At 54.0% G+C, this 17,228-nt stretch overlaps 1 protein-coding gene across 1 annotated transcript in view; it reads right to left on the bottom strand.

Moving 5' to 3' along the window:
* The window catches only part of WDFY4 (WDFY family member 4), a 234,656-nt gene that overhangs the window by 96,766 nt on the left and 120,662 nt on the right, over positions 1–17,228 (bottom strand). The window contains exons 35-38 of the mRNA XM_054729209.1: positions 15,295–15,533; positions 12,993–13,114; positions 11,472–11,657; positions 10,236–10,372 (exon numbers count right to left, since the gene is read on the bottom strand). Of these exons, the coding sequence (XP_054585184.1) occupies positions 10,236–10,372; positions 11,472–11,657; positions 12,993–13,114; positions 15,295–15,533 (684 nt within the window). The remainder of the gene's footprint in view (positions 1–10,235; positions 10,373–11,471; positions 11,658–12,992; positions 13,115–15,294; positions 15,534–17,228) is intronic.

The following is a 17,228-nucleotide window of genomic DNA, read 5'->3' as shown; positions in this document are numbered from 1 at the left end:
CTCTCCAAAGAAATTTCAATCGTTGTGCTGTTGATATTTGGCTCTGTTGACTAATGAGTTTGCGGACCACTGCCCTAAATCGCTGTCTCTTCGCGGAGCCCACGCAGGCCAGTGTCCTCCCCACAAGGCCGCTGCTGCAGCCGGGCAGCCTGGCCTCCACCACCAGGCCCTGCGCAAAGCTGCCTGCCCCGCCCAGCCCGGGGAGCAGCCGGGCCCGGCCCACAGCGGAGCAGTCAGCGGGTCAGGGGCTCTACACGCGGCCTCCACCCTGACCTTCCCGGGCCCCAGGGCCGGATCTCGGGCTGTTGTTCTCTCGCTGCCTTCATCTGAAACCTGTTCACCTACAGCCGGCGGCGCGGGTCGTGCCGCACCCAGTCCATCCCTGGAAACTGGTCAAGCAGAGGTGGCGGCTCAGGATCAGGAGCGAGCGCTTCCCCTTACAGAGCAGGTGACGCGGCGCTCACCCAGCCCAGCGTCTGAGCAGCCAGAAGGCAGAGGTGGGCATCACGCCCATGGCCGCCCACAACAAACCCAGCTCCAGTGGAAGGTGGGCGTCCCGGGCCCAGTGAGGGGTGTTTGAGGAGTAACCTCGGGCTTCAGGCTGGGGCTTCCATCTCGGAAGCGTCCTTTCCAGCAAACGTGAGGTTTCGGGGAGGATTCTACCCTGAGGAGGCCGCGGTGTTTGCAGGACACCGTGCTCATTCCAGTCAGTTGCTTCAGAAGCCAAGGCGCGCTGAAGCGTGGGGAGTGAGCTCGCAGGCCCGTTGGGTCCTTGCAGCTTCTCTCCTGCCCACGCGTGTCACCTGGGCTCAGGAGGCCACTGCTTACTCTCCAAACCCAACTGGCAGAGAGGATCCAATAAAAGATTTGCCTAAAAGTCTCTAAAGGGTAAACACAACTACAGAATTTAAGTTACAGAGAGGTTTCAGGAAAAAAAAAACGAGTTACAGAAAGTTTTCAGAAATAAATATCAGTTGTGATCTTTTTAACACAAAGGACACAAACGTAAACGAAGATATTAAGTAAAATGATCAAATAAGAACAAAAGCAGAAAGCGGGGGAGCAAACGCATCAGCTACCCACGCCGCGGCGCGGTGTGGAGCCGGGCCGATGCCACAGGCAGCTTCCACGCGTCCCATCGCGAAAAGGCTGCTTCGCCCGGAGACAGCGCCCAGCGATGTTGCTCCGAGCGGTTTCGAAATGAATATCTGATTCCAACCTTCCCCTGTGCCTACAATCGCATGCTAATTTACATTTTAATTACTTCCTAAGAAATCAAAAGCATTTGTTGACAGTAGAACACGATGTCAGCTTCACAGGCTCTGTTGCTGGATGCTTAATGGACTTAATTAGGTAATTAGTGATGTTAATTATCCTTCTATTATGAAGATAAAGATGCCTCACAAACGATGCGCTTGTAAAGAAACATCAGTAAAGGTATCAGAGTTGAGTTTGTTCATTTACTTCTATTTCAAATTCCTGTAGCAGGCCCTGCGATAGACTAGTAACATTTAATATTTCCTTAAAATGGGAAAGGGAAAGCCACTGTCTCCGTGGGCCCGGTACGGGGCTTCCCATTATTCTGAGCCCTAACACTGCCAGCGACGCTGCTCAAACCCCGGCTGCCGGGCTGTCCACTGTGCTGTTAGGTGTAGGGTTCCTTGTTCAAGGGCGCTCCTTCCACGCACTTCTCACTGCGGTGATGGGCGGGTCCAACATCAACTGTCTGCAGAATGGTGCGTGTGTGTGTGTGTGTGTGTGTGTGTGTGTGTGTGTGTTGTGAGTGAGAGAGAGAGAGAGACAGAGAGAGAGAGAGAGAGAGAGAGAGAGAGAGAGAGAGATTAGAGAAGAGAGGAAATGAGAGAGAAGGCTGTGGTTGAGTGCCCAGATCACTAGAAGGAAACCTAAAAGGCTAACTCACCCTCGGGCTGCCCACCTGCGTGCATATCCATGACCCCAGTGCAGGGTCCCCACCTGGCCCGAGGACCCACGCTGCGGTGGGAAGTTCATTCTGGGTGCGATGCTGGAGCACAGCTGCCTGCAAGAGCAAGGCTGAGATACACCCTACCCAGACTTCACTTCCAGTTACACTGAGAGCGGAAGCTTCAGAGGAGTCAGCAATGAAACTATTGGACTTAATCAATTTCCTCTTTCTTGATCCCAAATCCCACCACAAGCAAAGCACAATGAACGGCTTTCAGACTTTTTAAAGCCATGCTCACATTTGTTTGTGAGTGGTTCTGTTCCTTTAACAGATACTAGTAATTACGTGCCGCATTTAATTACGTGCTCACAAGACTTCCCACCTCCGAGCACAACGGGGCGGTGGCGCCTCACAAAGGCTGTGACCTCGGCTTCCCGCTCACTCTCTTGGTCCCAGGTTTTGACGTTTTGTCTCTCCCCCCACTTATTTCTTGATTGGCTGACACAGGCTGCCTCTCTCCCTGCTTCCACCAGCGAGAACGGATTGCTAAGTCCTCACCCTCAACTCTAGGAGTCCTCACGTGTCTGAACTTCCCCCAGATCTGGGCCATCTATGCGAAACGTCTCCTGTGAAAGTTCGTTCCCTCCTGCCCACAAGCATCATGTTGAATTTACTACAAGTTGAAGTAAAACCATTCCCAGTGACAACCTGTGGAATTTCAGATTGTTAAAATGTCCTACAATCTCTTCAAGATCTTTGCCTTTAACCCGTTTCACAGACCTTCCCAAGGAATTCTGACTACAGTTTCCACAGATGTGGTCCTACTTCCACAGCTACTACACTGGACTCTACCCCGCATGTCCCTCTCCTCCTTCCCAAGCCCATTCCTCTCTCTGTCACAGTCTCGGCTCAGCACTGGGCTCTCGGGAGTCCTGAGCCTTTTTCCCCAGCTGAGTGCACCTACAGGGTCTGCGCCCACTGAACACTGAGCCAGTGCCCTCACCCACTGAGCCACTGCCCTCACCCACTGAACACTGAGCCAGTGCCCTCACCCACTGATCACTGAGCCAGTGCCCTCACCCACTGAACACTCAGCCAGTGCCCTCACCCACTGAACACTGAGCCACTGCCCTCACCCACTGAACACTCAGCCAGTGCCCTCACCCACTGAGCACTGAGCCACTGCCCTCACCCACTGAACACTCAGCCAGTGCCCTCACCCACTGAGCACTGAGCCAGTGCCCTCACCCACTGAACACTGAGCCACTGCCCTCACCCACTGAACACTCAGCCACTGCCCTCACCCACTGAACACTCAGCCAGTGCCCTCACCCACTGAACACTCAGCCAGTGCCCTCACCCACTGAGCACTCAGCCAGTGCCCTCACCCACTGAACACTGAGCCACTGCCCTCACCCACTGAACACTCAGCCAGTGCCCTCACCCACTGAGCACTGAGCCAGTGCCCTCACCCACTGAGCACTGAGCCAGTGCCCTCACCCACTGAACACTGAGCCAGTGCCCTCACCCACTGAACACTCAGCCACTGCCCTCACCCACTGAACACTCAGCCACTGCCCTCACCCACTGAGCCAGTGCCCTCACCCACTGAACACTGAGCCAGTGCCCTCACCCACTGAACACTGAGCCAGTGCCCTCACCCACTGAACACTGAGCCAGTGCCCTCACCCACTGAACACTCAGCCACTGCCCTCACCCACTGAACACTGAGCCACTGCCCTCACCCACTGAACACTGAGCCAGTGCCCTCACCCACTGAACACTGAGCCACTGCCCTCACCCACTGAGCCAGTGCCCTCACCCACTGAACACTCAGCCAGTGCCCTCACCCACTGAACACTGAGCCAGTGCCCTCACCCACTGAACACTGAGCAGGGGCCCTCACTCACTGAACACTGAGCCAGTGCCCTCACCCACTGAACACTGAGCCACTGCCCTCACCCACTGAACACTGAGCCAGTGCCCTCACCCACTGAACACTGAGACAGTGCCCTCACCCACTGAACACTGAGCCAGTGCCCTCACCCACTGAACACTGAGCCACTGCCCTCACCCACTGAACACTGAGCCACTGCCCTCACCCACTGAACACTCAGCCAGTGCCCTCACCCACTGAGCACTCAGACAGTGCCCTCACCCACTGAACACTGAGCCACTGCCCTCACCCACTGAACACTGAGCAGGGGCCCTCACTCACTGAACACTGAGCCAGTGCCCTCACCCACTGAACACTCAGCCAGTGCCCTCACCCACTGAGCACTGAGCCATGGCCCTCACCCACTGAGCACTGAGCAGGTGCCCTCACCCACTGAACACTGAGCCAGTGCCCTCACTCACTGAACACTCAGCCAGTGCCTTCACCCACTGAGCACTGAGCCATGGCCCTCACCCACTGAACACTGAGCCAGTGCCCTCACCCACTGAACACTGAGCAGGGGCCCTCACTCACTGAACACTGAGCCAGTGCCTTCACCCACTGAACACTGAGCAGGGGCCCTCACTCACTGAACACTGAAGTGTCAAAGCACTGAACTCAAAGGCATCGGAGACCTGGAGAAGCCTCAGCCGTCCTCCTGCACTGGGCAGGAGTTTCCATGAGGCCCCCACGCCTTCAGTCTCAGCAAGGCGGTCACCACTCAGCTGCAGGAGACAGAGACAAGCACAGTGGACAGGGGCAGTGGAGCCTGACCACTCCCACAGTGACGGTGGCAGCCTTCTATTCTGCACTCTGCCTCTCTCTTGTGCAATTTTTGTGTTTCATGATGTCTTTAAAGAAAATAAAAGTATACAGACACATTTACGCATGAAATAATATGATGTCTGGGATGTTGCTTCAAAATTATTTTGTGCAGAGGGGAAAGTGGTTAGTCATGGAGATGAGGCAAGATTGGTAATGAGTTGGAAATTATGGAAGTGATGGATAGATACATGGGAGTTCATTGTATTATTTTCTCTATTTCAGTTATATTTGAATTTTTAAACAATGGTATTTTAAAGAGATAATGGGTAAAGTGTGCAGAGTGGATGGTCAAACGTTATTTTCCTTGCCAAGGACCTGAGGCAGGACTGCCCTTACCACAGCGGCCAGCTGGGTGCTGGTCTGCCAGCGTCTCCGCCAGGGCAGGCTGCTCACGGCTGGGGTGGGAGAGGATGGGCCTGTGCCCACATTCCGGAAGGCAGCCCATGGCAGGGGCACAGTCGCCTGCCCACACAGTGTGTGGTCTCTGAGGTCTCCCAGGCCCCATGTGTGGGCACGGCTGGTCTTACAGGTGTCTGGCAGGGGGCGTTGTGCTCACCCACAGGACAGCTTTAGAGGACACATGTCTAGTGCTTCTGCGTTCCGTGTCCTTGCCAGGCAGACAGAGACCTCCAACACAAAGCATGGCCTTTGTATTTTAGCGCAGTCGGTGTGTCACCCTGGCTTGTGGTGCCTTCCCATCCACTCTGCTACTTCCCGTAGGGCCCAGGCTTCCCTACACGGGCCATTCCAGCTTCAGAAACAGCCCCTGAACGCTTGCTCAGCTGTCTCCACGGAAGCACACAGGACCAGGGCTGGCCTGCTCCAGGCGTGTGCTCCCGTGGGGCCCACCTGGCCCCGGCATGAGACAATGTGTAGTTGATCCCAGGAGCAAAGTGGGGGGGAAATGCACCTCACACTTTGTAAGACAAGACACAGGCCAGGCAGCAGCACCCCAGAGGGGCTCCCACTGCACCCTACCTTTCTCCTCTGGCCTGCTCCTCCCGGCCTGGACACGCCCCCGCCCTGGCCTGCTTCGCCTGTCTCCTCCGGCCCTCCTCCCTGCTGCTCATCTCATCCTTGGCGCAGCAGCGTTCCCAGGCCCCTTCTTTACCTCCCACAGCTCTGACCGCTGCAGCCCCTCCCCCACCGAGTGATCCACAGCCCAGACCGCCCCCCTCAGGGTCCCCAACTGCAGTCTACCCTGGACATTCAGAAACGTGCTGGTCCCCTGCCTAACCGCCACCTGTAGGCCACGGCTCCCCCACTAGACCCCATGCTCTCCTGCGCCCACCGTGCCGCCAATCGCCCACGCTGCCCAGGCCAGGCGCCATCACCCTCAGCCCCTCCCCCGGCCCCCAGTGCCCATGTCCGGGTACTGTTTCCATTCGCTGACACTGAAAGACAGACGCTGACACGCTTCATATTGTGGAATAACTTCAGATTCACAGCAAAGTCCTAAAGATAGAACAGAGAGCTCCTGCCCAGCCCTCACCGGTTTCCCATGGAGACCGACCCCGTGGCCAAGGTGTGTCTGTCAAAACTAACACACCAGCACTGGCTGTTGATTCAATTTGTTTTAAACAATAACACCTGGAACTGAGCGGCGAGCAAAGTCAGAGCCCAGCCGGCGAGGATGCGGCAGGGCGCCCTGGCCTTCCCCACGCTGGCCAATGCAGGCGCCCGGGAGAGCCCGCACCCAGCCTCTGTCCAACGGGCTGGCACCACAGCCTGTGCCCCGGCAGAGACCTGGTCACAAGGGCCAGAGGGGCTGTGAAGGGGCCGGGAAGAGGAAGAAGGGGCTGCCCCTCTCACACCGGCCTTGGCCTTGCCCGCTGAGCCGCCCGGAGGAAACGTTCCCGCCAGGAGCCGAGCAGCAAGAGGGATCGGGCTCGCCGGCGCCCCGCGCCCCGCTCCCAGGAACAGTTTCCCTGCGTGTGGAGCTGTCAGCTGCTGACATGATCAGGAGTAACACCAAATGAATAATGTTTCCTCCAAAACCAGCTCCCTTAATTACAACGGAGAGACAGAAGACGCCGAAACGCCAATTTCATGCACTGTGCCTGAGTAATGTCTCGCGCTGCCTTTTCCAGATGGCGACCTCGCTGGAGGGACTGATGATGTGGGCATATTTAGGGAAAAACCAATAACGGAGTCTTTAACCTTCAACAACAAAAAGCGTGTTGTACAAAATGTTCCTTGGGATACATTAGAAAATATCAATTACATTGCTCACTGAGGTGTAATCAGCTGTAATAATCAAAATTAATTTTTAAAAATAATTAAACAGACCCCAGGGCAAATAGTTGATGCTCTTATCCTATGACATCACAGCGCACATATGTACCTGAGAAGCTGTGCCTTCTGTCAGCTCAGTGTGCGGAGGCGTGGCGAGTGCGGGCTGCGGGTGAGCCCCCCCCCAGGACGGGAGCCCCGCGTGGGCCCCGCACTGTCCCTAAGAACCTCCGTGCAGCAGGCACTGTGCCCGGCCAGGCGGAGCTCCTGGCAGAGAACGCTGCTAAGCAAAGATGCAGTTCATTTTAAAAATTAAAACATAATCCACTTTGTTTCAAAAATAATTTGGCTTTAAAAAATCCACAGGTTAAAAGCTATAGAAAGGATATACAATCAGGTTTAAGAAGAAACAAATGGGGCTCACATAGGAAGGAAGAAGCGGGGGGGAGGGGTTGCACGCACGTATGTGTGTGTGTGTGTGTGTGTGTGTGTGTGTGCATGTGTTTTGCAGAAGTTTATCCCGCTAGGTATGTGCAGTTATGAGTTGGGCTACAATTATCTCCCAAGCTTCTGAGTGCCCAGATCGGAGAGGAACGTAAGTCACCCAGCCCTGCTGCTCACGAGGGAGAAATCCAGTTCCTCCCGGAACACAGCCGAGGGTGATGTCCCCGGGCTGTCCCTCTCCACTCGTCCAGCCCCTCCACCTGGGCTGCCCTAGGACACCCAGTGCTCGTCTGCCTGGTGCCTTTGCCTGGTGATCCCCTCGGCCTGACCGCTCCTTCCTGGAGAGTAACCGGCCCACGTCCTTCCTTATTTCTCTGCTCCACACCTCCTGCCAGCGAGGGCAGCTGACCACCTCCATCCAAACAGCCCGCACCTCTCTCGCCACCCTCTCCCCCTTCCCTGCTCTATTTCCCTACAGCAATAGCACCCCCACATTTATGAATTAATTTATCTGTTTACTGTAGATCTTCACCCCCTAGGAAGCAGCCGCCATTAAAGCAGAGATTGTGTTAGTTTTTTTCTCTTTGTAACTTCGGGGCTTTACAGCAGGATACAGTCAGCACTGAATGAATATTTGTTGAATAAGTGTATGAATGAGTGAATGAGACCTTCGTTGGTGTAGAACATCTTCCGCAGCCTGCCTTCACAAAAAGGCAGCCAGTTTCAAATGTTCCTTTCCCCAGATCTCTCCACGAGGTGAGTTAACAGTGCCGAGCCATTGTGACCCTACGTGGCTCCAAACAGTGCGGCCTATTCAAGCTGCTTTCAAATGAGCTGGTCTCTCAACCTACCTCCCCAGGACTCAGAGGCAGCTGAGCGGAGCCAATGACAGTGACCTCGAGGGAGGGAGTCACCCTGGCACTGGCAAGAGGCGGCATCAATAGCCTGCAAGGGTCCCCATAAAATGCATGTCTGTGCCCAGCATCCCAGCCGTCCCTTCCCTGGCTCCAAGCCAGACAGGCTGGCCTCCTAGGGACGGTGCTAACTTGGCCAAGGAGCAAAGCGAAGCGAGTGGGAGAGAGGCTGGGTGCCTTCTGGCACACGTGCACTGGTCCAGCGCAAGTGCTTGGGCCAAGGAGGGATGCTCCAGCCTCCAGGCTCCGGGCAGCGACGCCGCTGAGGAATGGGCTTCCCCTGGTGGAGAAGGCTCTAAGGTAAAACGGGAGTCTGTAAACTGTCTTCTGTTTCTAGAGCGCTTGCCGTTTTCTATGCTTCCTCGCATTCTGATGTGGACGGCGCATTCAGCAGGCGGCCCCGAGGGGCATGGCCTGGCCTGGCCTGAGGTCCTGCACGGCGGGCGGGACGGGAGGCCCCTGCACTCTGCCTCCTCCTGGCTGTGCTGCCCTTGACTTCGCTCTTAGATTCCGTTTCCACATCTGCAATGGGGCTCCTGAGAGCCGTGTGATGTCACAGCTGATACAAAACCTCAGTAAGTTATTCACTCAGGCAGCCAGGGAGTCTGCCCACCAACTCCTGACCAGCATCTTCCACAAGCCACAGAGCTCGGGCGCGGCCAGCCTGCTTCTGAACCCAGGGGGCCAGCAGCCCAGCCACGCTCATCTCCCGGCCTCCCTCTGTGTCCGGGCGCTTCTCCCTATGGCCTGAAGCCCCCTGTTTCGGGAGCACCGAGCAAAGACACTCCCCCAACCCTAACCGCGCTGCTGGGCAGTGCAGGACGCCCTTCACGCCTCGCTCCTCCCAGGACCTGATGACAGTGCCTCTCCCCAGAGCCACTGACCACAGTGGACACATGGGGACAGCAGAGCCCAGACTCTGAGCACGTGGGATCTGGAGTCAAGCTCACTTTCCAAAGTCCAATGGGCAGAGAACTCACATTGTGTCACGTGTCAATCAAGATCCACCCCACCTTCCTGGGGGCCCTCTCCCACGGGTTCCCACGGTTATCTGTCCCGTTGTGGAGGCGAGGAGGGAAAGACTCAGGGACGATAAGTAAACTGCCCCAGGTCTCCTGACCCTCCCTGCGGCCATGTCCAGGCCATGACCACCGTCTGCCTCTGCAGACCAGGGAGCCCAGCACCAGAACAGAGGTGTTTTCCAAAAAGAGCCTGCACGCTCTTGCGGAGCCTGGCCGCTTCCTCACCAGGAGGTAGCGCATAGTCCTGCCCTTGAACCTGGGCAGAACGCTGTGCCTCTCTCAGCCAGAGGGACCCGGCGGGGTTGATGCTGCATAGCTTCCAAAGTGAGGTCACAGGAAGCGCTCTCCCCACGGAAGCTAGTCCTGGAGGCCCAGCCCAGGCTGCACCGAGGCCGGGACAGCGGAGAAGCTGTGTAGGTGGGCAGGCCAGCAGGCTCAGCTCAAAGAACTGCTATGCTCCAAATCCCTTACCACAGAACTCGTGATCGCACAAAACTCATTGTTGGCACCACATAGCCTTAGAGAAATTAATTAGAAAACTCTAACGCCTCAGCCCGCCTAGGCAAGAGGCTCTAACCTGCATTCCCGGGACAGCACCCGTGTCCGGTCCCCTCGCTGAGCCCACACACCCAGCTCCCGCTGACTGTGGGCCAGCACTGCCTGCGCACACGTGACAAGGAGCATGGGTGGCGGTTCCATTTGATTTTTAATGTCATGAGGAACACCTGCTCTCGGTGCTCGAGGGGAGGCGCATGCACTTGAAGTTAAAGCCCAAGACCTGGCTCCCCGGAAGCGGCCTCAGCTGGGCAGCCAAAGGCCCCGGGAAAGCGCGGAGGAGCATGGAATTAGATTGGTCTAGTGACAACAGGGAGAGGGGACGTGACTCCTGGGTCTGAAGAAAATGCCGACGCTTCTCTAAGGAACGGGGTGTGGCTCACCTCTGCCTTGCACTCGGGGTCCTTGGTCTGCCGCCCGGGGATCAGCCTCATGGCCGAGGACAAGCTTTCGCTCCACAAAGTGACTTTGCTGTGATGTCCGACATTCGAGCGACTGGCCAGAGATTTCTTCTCAGATGCTGGGGACCGGGAAGCAAAGACTGTCAGAGGAGAGACTGAGAGGAGACACACGCTATCTCTCCAGCTGCTGGGCGTTCAAATGGCCAGCCCCGGGGCAGCCAGACTGCAGCTCACACTGCTGTCTTCTGACGACCGAATATGGGACGGGTTTCTGCATCCCGGCCCCGCTTAGACCCCTGGCTCCACAGCGCGCTCACATTTGCTCAAGTTAGCTAAAGTTCTTAAGCCTCCGTGTTCTCATCTGTGAAATGGGAATAAGAATATCTGATCTCCTTGTGGTGTCGTGGAGGGTAAATAAGATTATGTGTTTGAAACACAGGCCCTGAAATATAGACAGTTTGCAAAGATAAGGTTGTTGGCAAAAAGAGAGCCATTTGCTAGCTGCAAGGCCAGCTCACCATGTCACCCACGCTGTGTACTTGTGAATAGGCAGGGTGCACGTGTCCTGTTTAAGTGAACTTTTCCCTGAAATAGAGTGACATTTTGACTTCAAAGTGTACATGTATGCACATACACAGCCGCCAGGGCTAGTGTGGGAAGCCAGTGAAATAAGAGGTGCGGTACCGCCCAGGAGCCTGGGACAGTACACCCGGAAATAACCAGCTCTTCAACGGCTGCGACCTCGGTGATGCTGGAAGACGTGAAACAAGCATGAGCCATAATCGACAGCAATGGCCTCTTTAAAAACAACATGAGAACATCGTTCTCACGGTGCACTGGTGGACATGAGGTAAAATGTTGCATTGCTGATAGAATGCAAGGGACACTAATATCTTTGAGATGAACACTTTCCCTTGGAACTCGCAGGAACCGAAGCTCTGGTCACTACACAGCTTGGAGCTGACTGTCAGGGCAGGACCCAGACCCCAAGCTGCAGGCCCAGGGTGAGCGTAGACATGGCCCTCCCATCTAAGAGATTTCTAGAACCTCTCACTTGCTTGGCACCTCTGGTCTTCCCTTCACCTACGAGGCAAAGCAGCATTTATCCTTTGTGAGCCAAGATTCATGAGGTTTCCGTGATGTAAACCCCACCCCCGAAGGAATGAGGGAGAAAGGCCCAGAGGAACCGGGGAAGCCCCTGGACCCCGTAACAGAGACCTAGGTAATGCTGCCAGGCCTTGAGCATCGTCTCCTCCCAGAGCGGGGTGACCTCTTCCATCTTCACTTCTCTCTCCCCGGGTCTGACAGAGAGATCGATCTTGAAGGTGTCCTCCAGCTCCTGCCGCCGCTGCGCCACGAGCTGCTGCCAGAGAGCGTGCACGGTCCTCTGGACGCTGTGCTGGACTGAGAGAGAGGGCGCGTCAGCGCTGCTTTCTTCCTGTGGAATGTCACCTGGCTTTGCAATGCTACCGACATCTATGTGAGCTGGCCCTCCCCTGCATCTAACTCCCCCTACCAAGCCCTGCCGGCCTGCATGTCCAGAGCTAGGAATCATGACTGATGGGTCCAGGGAACCTCTTTCTCTCACCTCCCAATTCTGTTAGATGCCTAACGGACGTGCCTGTGAGAGCTCTAGGGAACCAAATTGCTTCCCGCAGAAAGCTCCTCCAACCTGCCCTTTATATTAGCCTCTCAGAGGAACGGACACCCAAACTAAGACTGCCATGGGACCAGGACCAAGGCAGTCCTCTCTCCTGCACTGGCTCAAGGTCCGCACCAGCCACACATCTCAGTGCCCTGCATTTGCCCAGATGTGTACAAATCTACCACGCCACCCTGCTGCTGGGCCCCAAACTGTAGCCCAGGGCAGTGCCTAATCCCCTCTGACCTTGGACCACTGGGTCCCGCCTCTGGTACCAGCCTCTACTGTCTGGTTTTTCAACCTCAGGGGATGGACATTGCTCCGCCCACTCTGCCAGCTAAGTCCCTAAATGCTAATGTCTGTGCTGTCATTACACTGTAAGAGTAAAATTTAAATTCACAAGATTTTTGAGCACTGGCTTTGGGTACCGATCTAACAGAACACAGGCTCCTGTGCCTACCTCTAGTATCACAGCTATCCCCTGTAAGTGGAAGCAGGGCGAGAGGTGGGCGAGGGTCTGCTGAGGCCTCCTGGCTCAGAGGAGCACTCTCTCAAGCACATGGATCCAAAGGCTAGCTATTCTTTTACAAATGCCAATCCCTTTAACTTGACAGGATATTAGCAAGTCCAAACATACCCTCCATTAAGCCAAATATTTCATGAAAGAAATGAGTTTATTTCCTCCATCCCCATTTGTCTGGGGAAGAAAGTCGAAGAGACAGCTATACAACAACCAGTCACTCTACCTAGTGGCCCAACGGAAAACTCAAGAGACCCAGAGATGGGAAATCAACTGACTGTGAGGTCCTCTGGTTCTTAGTCGAACCAAGTCCCTTAGAGCTCCCTCTTCTTCCATCCATCTCTCCACCCATGCCATTCCATGTTTAATATGCAAAAATGGCTCCAATTTTATTCCCCATCAGGTTATCCTGCTTTACTACCACATCATTCTGGGGTTTTCCAGGGCTTTTTCTGGCCTTTGAATGTCTCCTTAGTACATGTTTCCTCATTGTGGGAAAGACACACTGAAGAATGCAACCCCAGCAGTTATCACTAGCCATCTACTTCCCCCCAAATAAACAGCAAATAAAATGTACCATCAGCCAAACTTGGGGAGTCATCCACTCTCTTCTCTCTCACATCTTCATTTGGAGAAAGAAACACTTGATAGTAAGGAGTCATCCTAGGCTTGGGTTCCAATCCAAATCCTTCGGGATAACTAGCAGACAAGAGATTTTCCCTGTGAAATTCAGTTCTTTGGGATTACGCTATCGTTCATTACAAGCTAGAGGGAGGGTCCCTCAGCCCAGTCTGCGCCCTCTCACAGTCTGCGATCCCTCAGGGGATGTCCACCTGCCAACTTAGGCCCGCTCCCTGGGGATCAGGCCAAAGCTGGCAGTCAGACATCCCTCTGGCAGCCCAGGAGCTCTCGGGGGATGTCCAACTGATGCTCCCCTGCAGGGAGCGTGCCTAAGCTACATCTTTAGCACTCGCAGCCGTCAGCCTGGCTTGTGGCTGAGCAGAGCACCCCTGTGGGAGCACACTGACCACCGGGGGGGGGGGGTGACAGTGCAGGGGGGGCAGCTCCTTCCTGCATTTAGCATCTGCCCCCTGGTGGTCAGTGCGTATCATAGCAAATGGTTGTTCCTGGTGGTTCCGCCATTAGGGTCAATTTGCCTATTACCCTTTTATTATATAGGATGATCATCCTCCAAACACAGTACATATCAATATGGAAAAACTATCTAATCAAGTTCAAGCAAACAGGGCATGGCCATGTCCATGACAGCTATCATACAATAGCATCCTGGCAAAGGGGAAACCCACCAGCCTCTTATTCCTGTCTGATTAAAGCCACTCCGTGCTCCCAGCAGACCCTCTGACAGACCCCCTGAACCCTCTCCTGGTTTCCCCATCATTGGAATTGGTCATTTTTTCTTGCAAACTCCCCACAGCACTGAACTCTGCCTCTGAGTGGCCCTGTCCTCATCCTGCCTGGCATGGGGCTGGGCCAGCGCCACGGGCCTGTGGCCTGAGCAGTATGACAGGGCCCACACTCGAAGGGCCTGGTGCTTGGACTCCCTGTTACCATGGTAATTTCTGAATAAGGGGCCCTCATTTGCACTGTGCCGGGCCCCACACGTCCTGGAGTCGGTCCTAACTGGGGTGTAGTGGTTTACATACTAGGCTCCCCATGAGCCGTGTGCTCCAGGGCTCCTGGTCATGTCAATATCTATGTGTCCTCTCATCTGGGTTCCTCAGCCCACCAAGCAGAATATACACTCAGTACAAAAATGACAAATGAAAAAATACAGCATATGACAATGTCCACACTTGAAATTTCTAGAACGAAGTCCCTTTGGATCTTGGAGTCCCTTTCCAAACAGAGGGATGTCCTGAGGGTGGGGCTTCAAGCATGCACGCAGCTGGCACCTGTTTCTGTTACCTACGCCTTCAGTATGGACAGGAGCCGGTTCTCAAACACAGCAGAGCAAGGCCCCCAGTTTATCCCACACACTGACATGGATGCTTTTATTGCAAAGGAACGAAAAGGCAAGTGCCTCCTCTGGTCCAGGGGGCTGGGAGTATTTTCCAGTGCCTCCCAGACAGAAACTGTTTTGTAATGTTCAGTAGGCAACTCGGCAGGACTTGGGATCCTTTTTTCCAGAAATGAAACATAATTTGTACTGGAATGAGTACAATCAAGGACAAGGACAAGAGCAAAATGGAATATCCCACTGTCCTCTCTGGCTCTGCACTCAGCATGGCTCCCCACCCATGAGGTAACTTTCGCAGGCAGCACGGCACCAGGCCCTGGTGACGCCCGGTACACACACTCCACACACAGCGAGTGCACGTGCACAGGAAATCCTACACGTGCCCCAACGTGGGGCTTCCGGGAAAGGATTCAGTGAGATGAAGCTTTTCTTATTAGTATTTCCTACACATGTGTAGCTTTGGGTGTTATTTTATATCATGAATTGTCTATATATTTTAGTCTGTAAGCAAAATGATTCCTGGCTTGCATAATACAATTTCTTTTATGTTTTCCCATTCTATGGTTATATTTTTCAGATGTTAGTATTTCTGAAATCTGCCTGCAGCATAAAATCAAAGTGCATATTTAATGTTGGCGTTTTCTGCCCCCAAAATAAATCAATGAAGAATCTTACCACCTGAGAATTGTGGAGATTGGGTAAATTGTTATTTTACGATGATTCTAGATGCTCAGTCACATGGACAGGTTTGAGGAAGACCTACCATATTATCAAACATTGTACATAACGCGGACAACCAGATCAACAAAGGGTTCTCTCATTTATATTGACCTCATCAGTGCCCCTGCAGGCTCCTTGCTCCCTGACCACAGTGGGCGGGAGGGGCCTCCCGGAGTCTTACCTCCCCTCGCTGAGCTGGAGCAGACAGTGCATGAGGCACAGCAGGAAGCTGGCGCTGGAGTTGTAGGTGGCGAAGATGACGTCCCAGTGCTCCTGCAGGAAGTGCAGGACGCGGAGGAGGCCCAGGCCCTCGGAGAGGGACTGCTGGGGCTGGGACAGGCAGTACAGGATGACTTTATTCAGACTGCTGTACAAAGCGCTGATGGCGCTGTCCCTTTGTGAGGAGGCATTCTCAACGACCTGGTCATGAAATAACACACACAGACCTGCTTGTGCGCACTGCACCACTTTAGGAACGGAGCCCGCTAACTGTGAAAATGATACTGGCTCAGTCTTTTCTGTATTTCAGAATGTGGCAGGATCTAAAAGTCAAATAGGACAGCTGTCTCTACCGTGGAGCTTCCATTTAAGTGAGTGATCAATAAAGGAAATTCAAATCGTTGGATTTCCAAATTCTGGTTTAAAAAATGTTAAAGTCGCCCTAGCTGGTTTGGCTCAGTGGATAGAGCGTTGGCCTGCGGACTGAAGGGTCCCAGCTTCGATTCCGGTCAAGGGAACATGCCTGGGTTGCAGGCCTGATCCCCAGTAGGGGGCGGGCAGGAGGCAGCCTATCAATGATTCTCTCTCATCATTGATGTTTCTATTCTCTCTCCCTCTCCCTTTTTCTCTAAATCAATAAAAATATATTTTTTAAAAACATGTTAAAGTTTACCACAGTCATATTATGGAAAATAGCCAGGGGACCAGAGATTTCTGAAATATAGGTAAGAAGGTTGGCCCTTGGTGTATAAGAACATACCATTAATAGGGTCTAATTAAAACATGTCACTAACTGTAAGTATTAGTTACCATGCGCAGCGTGTTTACAGTATTACAGCGTGTTTACAGTATTCCGTGCTAAGCATTTTTGCACGGGGTTCCACACATCGCCTCGTTTAAACCTCCTAACAGAACGGTGAAGTAGGCACTAAGATTAGCCCGCTTTAGAGATAACCAGGCTCCGGGTCCAAGAGGCTAACTGGTCAGCAAGGATCGATCTCACACCAGGCACCTGACCCTCTCTGAGCCACAAAGGAAATGGGTCCAGTGAACTTCAGCACATGGGAAACTTGGGTGGGGAGGCAGGGGGTCCAGGTTTGCAGCCTTAACACTAGTTGGTCCATCCACTTACATGGCTTCATCAAAAAGAATCCATAAAACAAAAAACAGGTGCAAACCTCCAGTCTATTAGAGAGGTCATTTATTAGCTATAGATTGCTCTCTTAGAATTTTACGGGCACTGCGATTATTTATACTAACGAAGTTAGTTTTATTTAAATCTGCTGTAATTTGAGATTCATATTCTTATCATTGTCTTCTGCTTCTCAGATTGGTCACATCTTTCAAACGGAGGTTAAGAGTTACGAGCCCCGCCAATAGGAGAGAAGGGTGGCAAATGTGGGCAGGACTGAGAGTCCTCGGGCCTGACACGCTGAAGGCACATCAGCCCCAGCGGGCACCCGCTCTCAGGTGTGAGCTTGTACCACTGGCGGCTGCTGCGGGCTTACTGTTGGTGTCCCCCTCAAACTTCTTATGTTGAAACTCTAATCCCCAGGGGATGGTATTAGAGATGAGGTCTTGGGGAAGTGACCCGATCAGGAGGCTACAGCCCTCGGATGGGATTCCTGTAAGGACAGGAAGAGACCAGCGAGAGGTTTCTTCCTCTCTGTCCATCATGTAAGGACGATTCGAAGATGGCCCACTGCACACCAGGAATGGGGCCCTGGGCAGACGGGAGACCTGCTGCCCCTTGATCCTGCGCTCTCAGCCTCGAGAACACGAGGCGTCACTGCTAGCTGCTGAGCCGCCCGGTCCGTGGCTTTGTTAAAGCAACTGAACGAAGGCGGGAGCACAACTTCGCAAGGATCTGATTTTATCCTCCTCAGAGCTGGCAGG

This window comes from Eptesicus fuscus, chromosome 17 (assembly GCF_027574615.1).
Source record: "Eptesicus fuscus isolate TK198812 chromosome 17, DD_ASM_mEF_20220401, whole genome shotgun sequence".
Lineage (NCBI taxonomy): Eukaryota > Metazoa > Chordata > Mammalia > Chiroptera > Vespertilionidae > Eptesicus > Eptesicus fuscus.
This window is presented reverse-complemented; position numbering and strand designations above follow the sequence as displayed.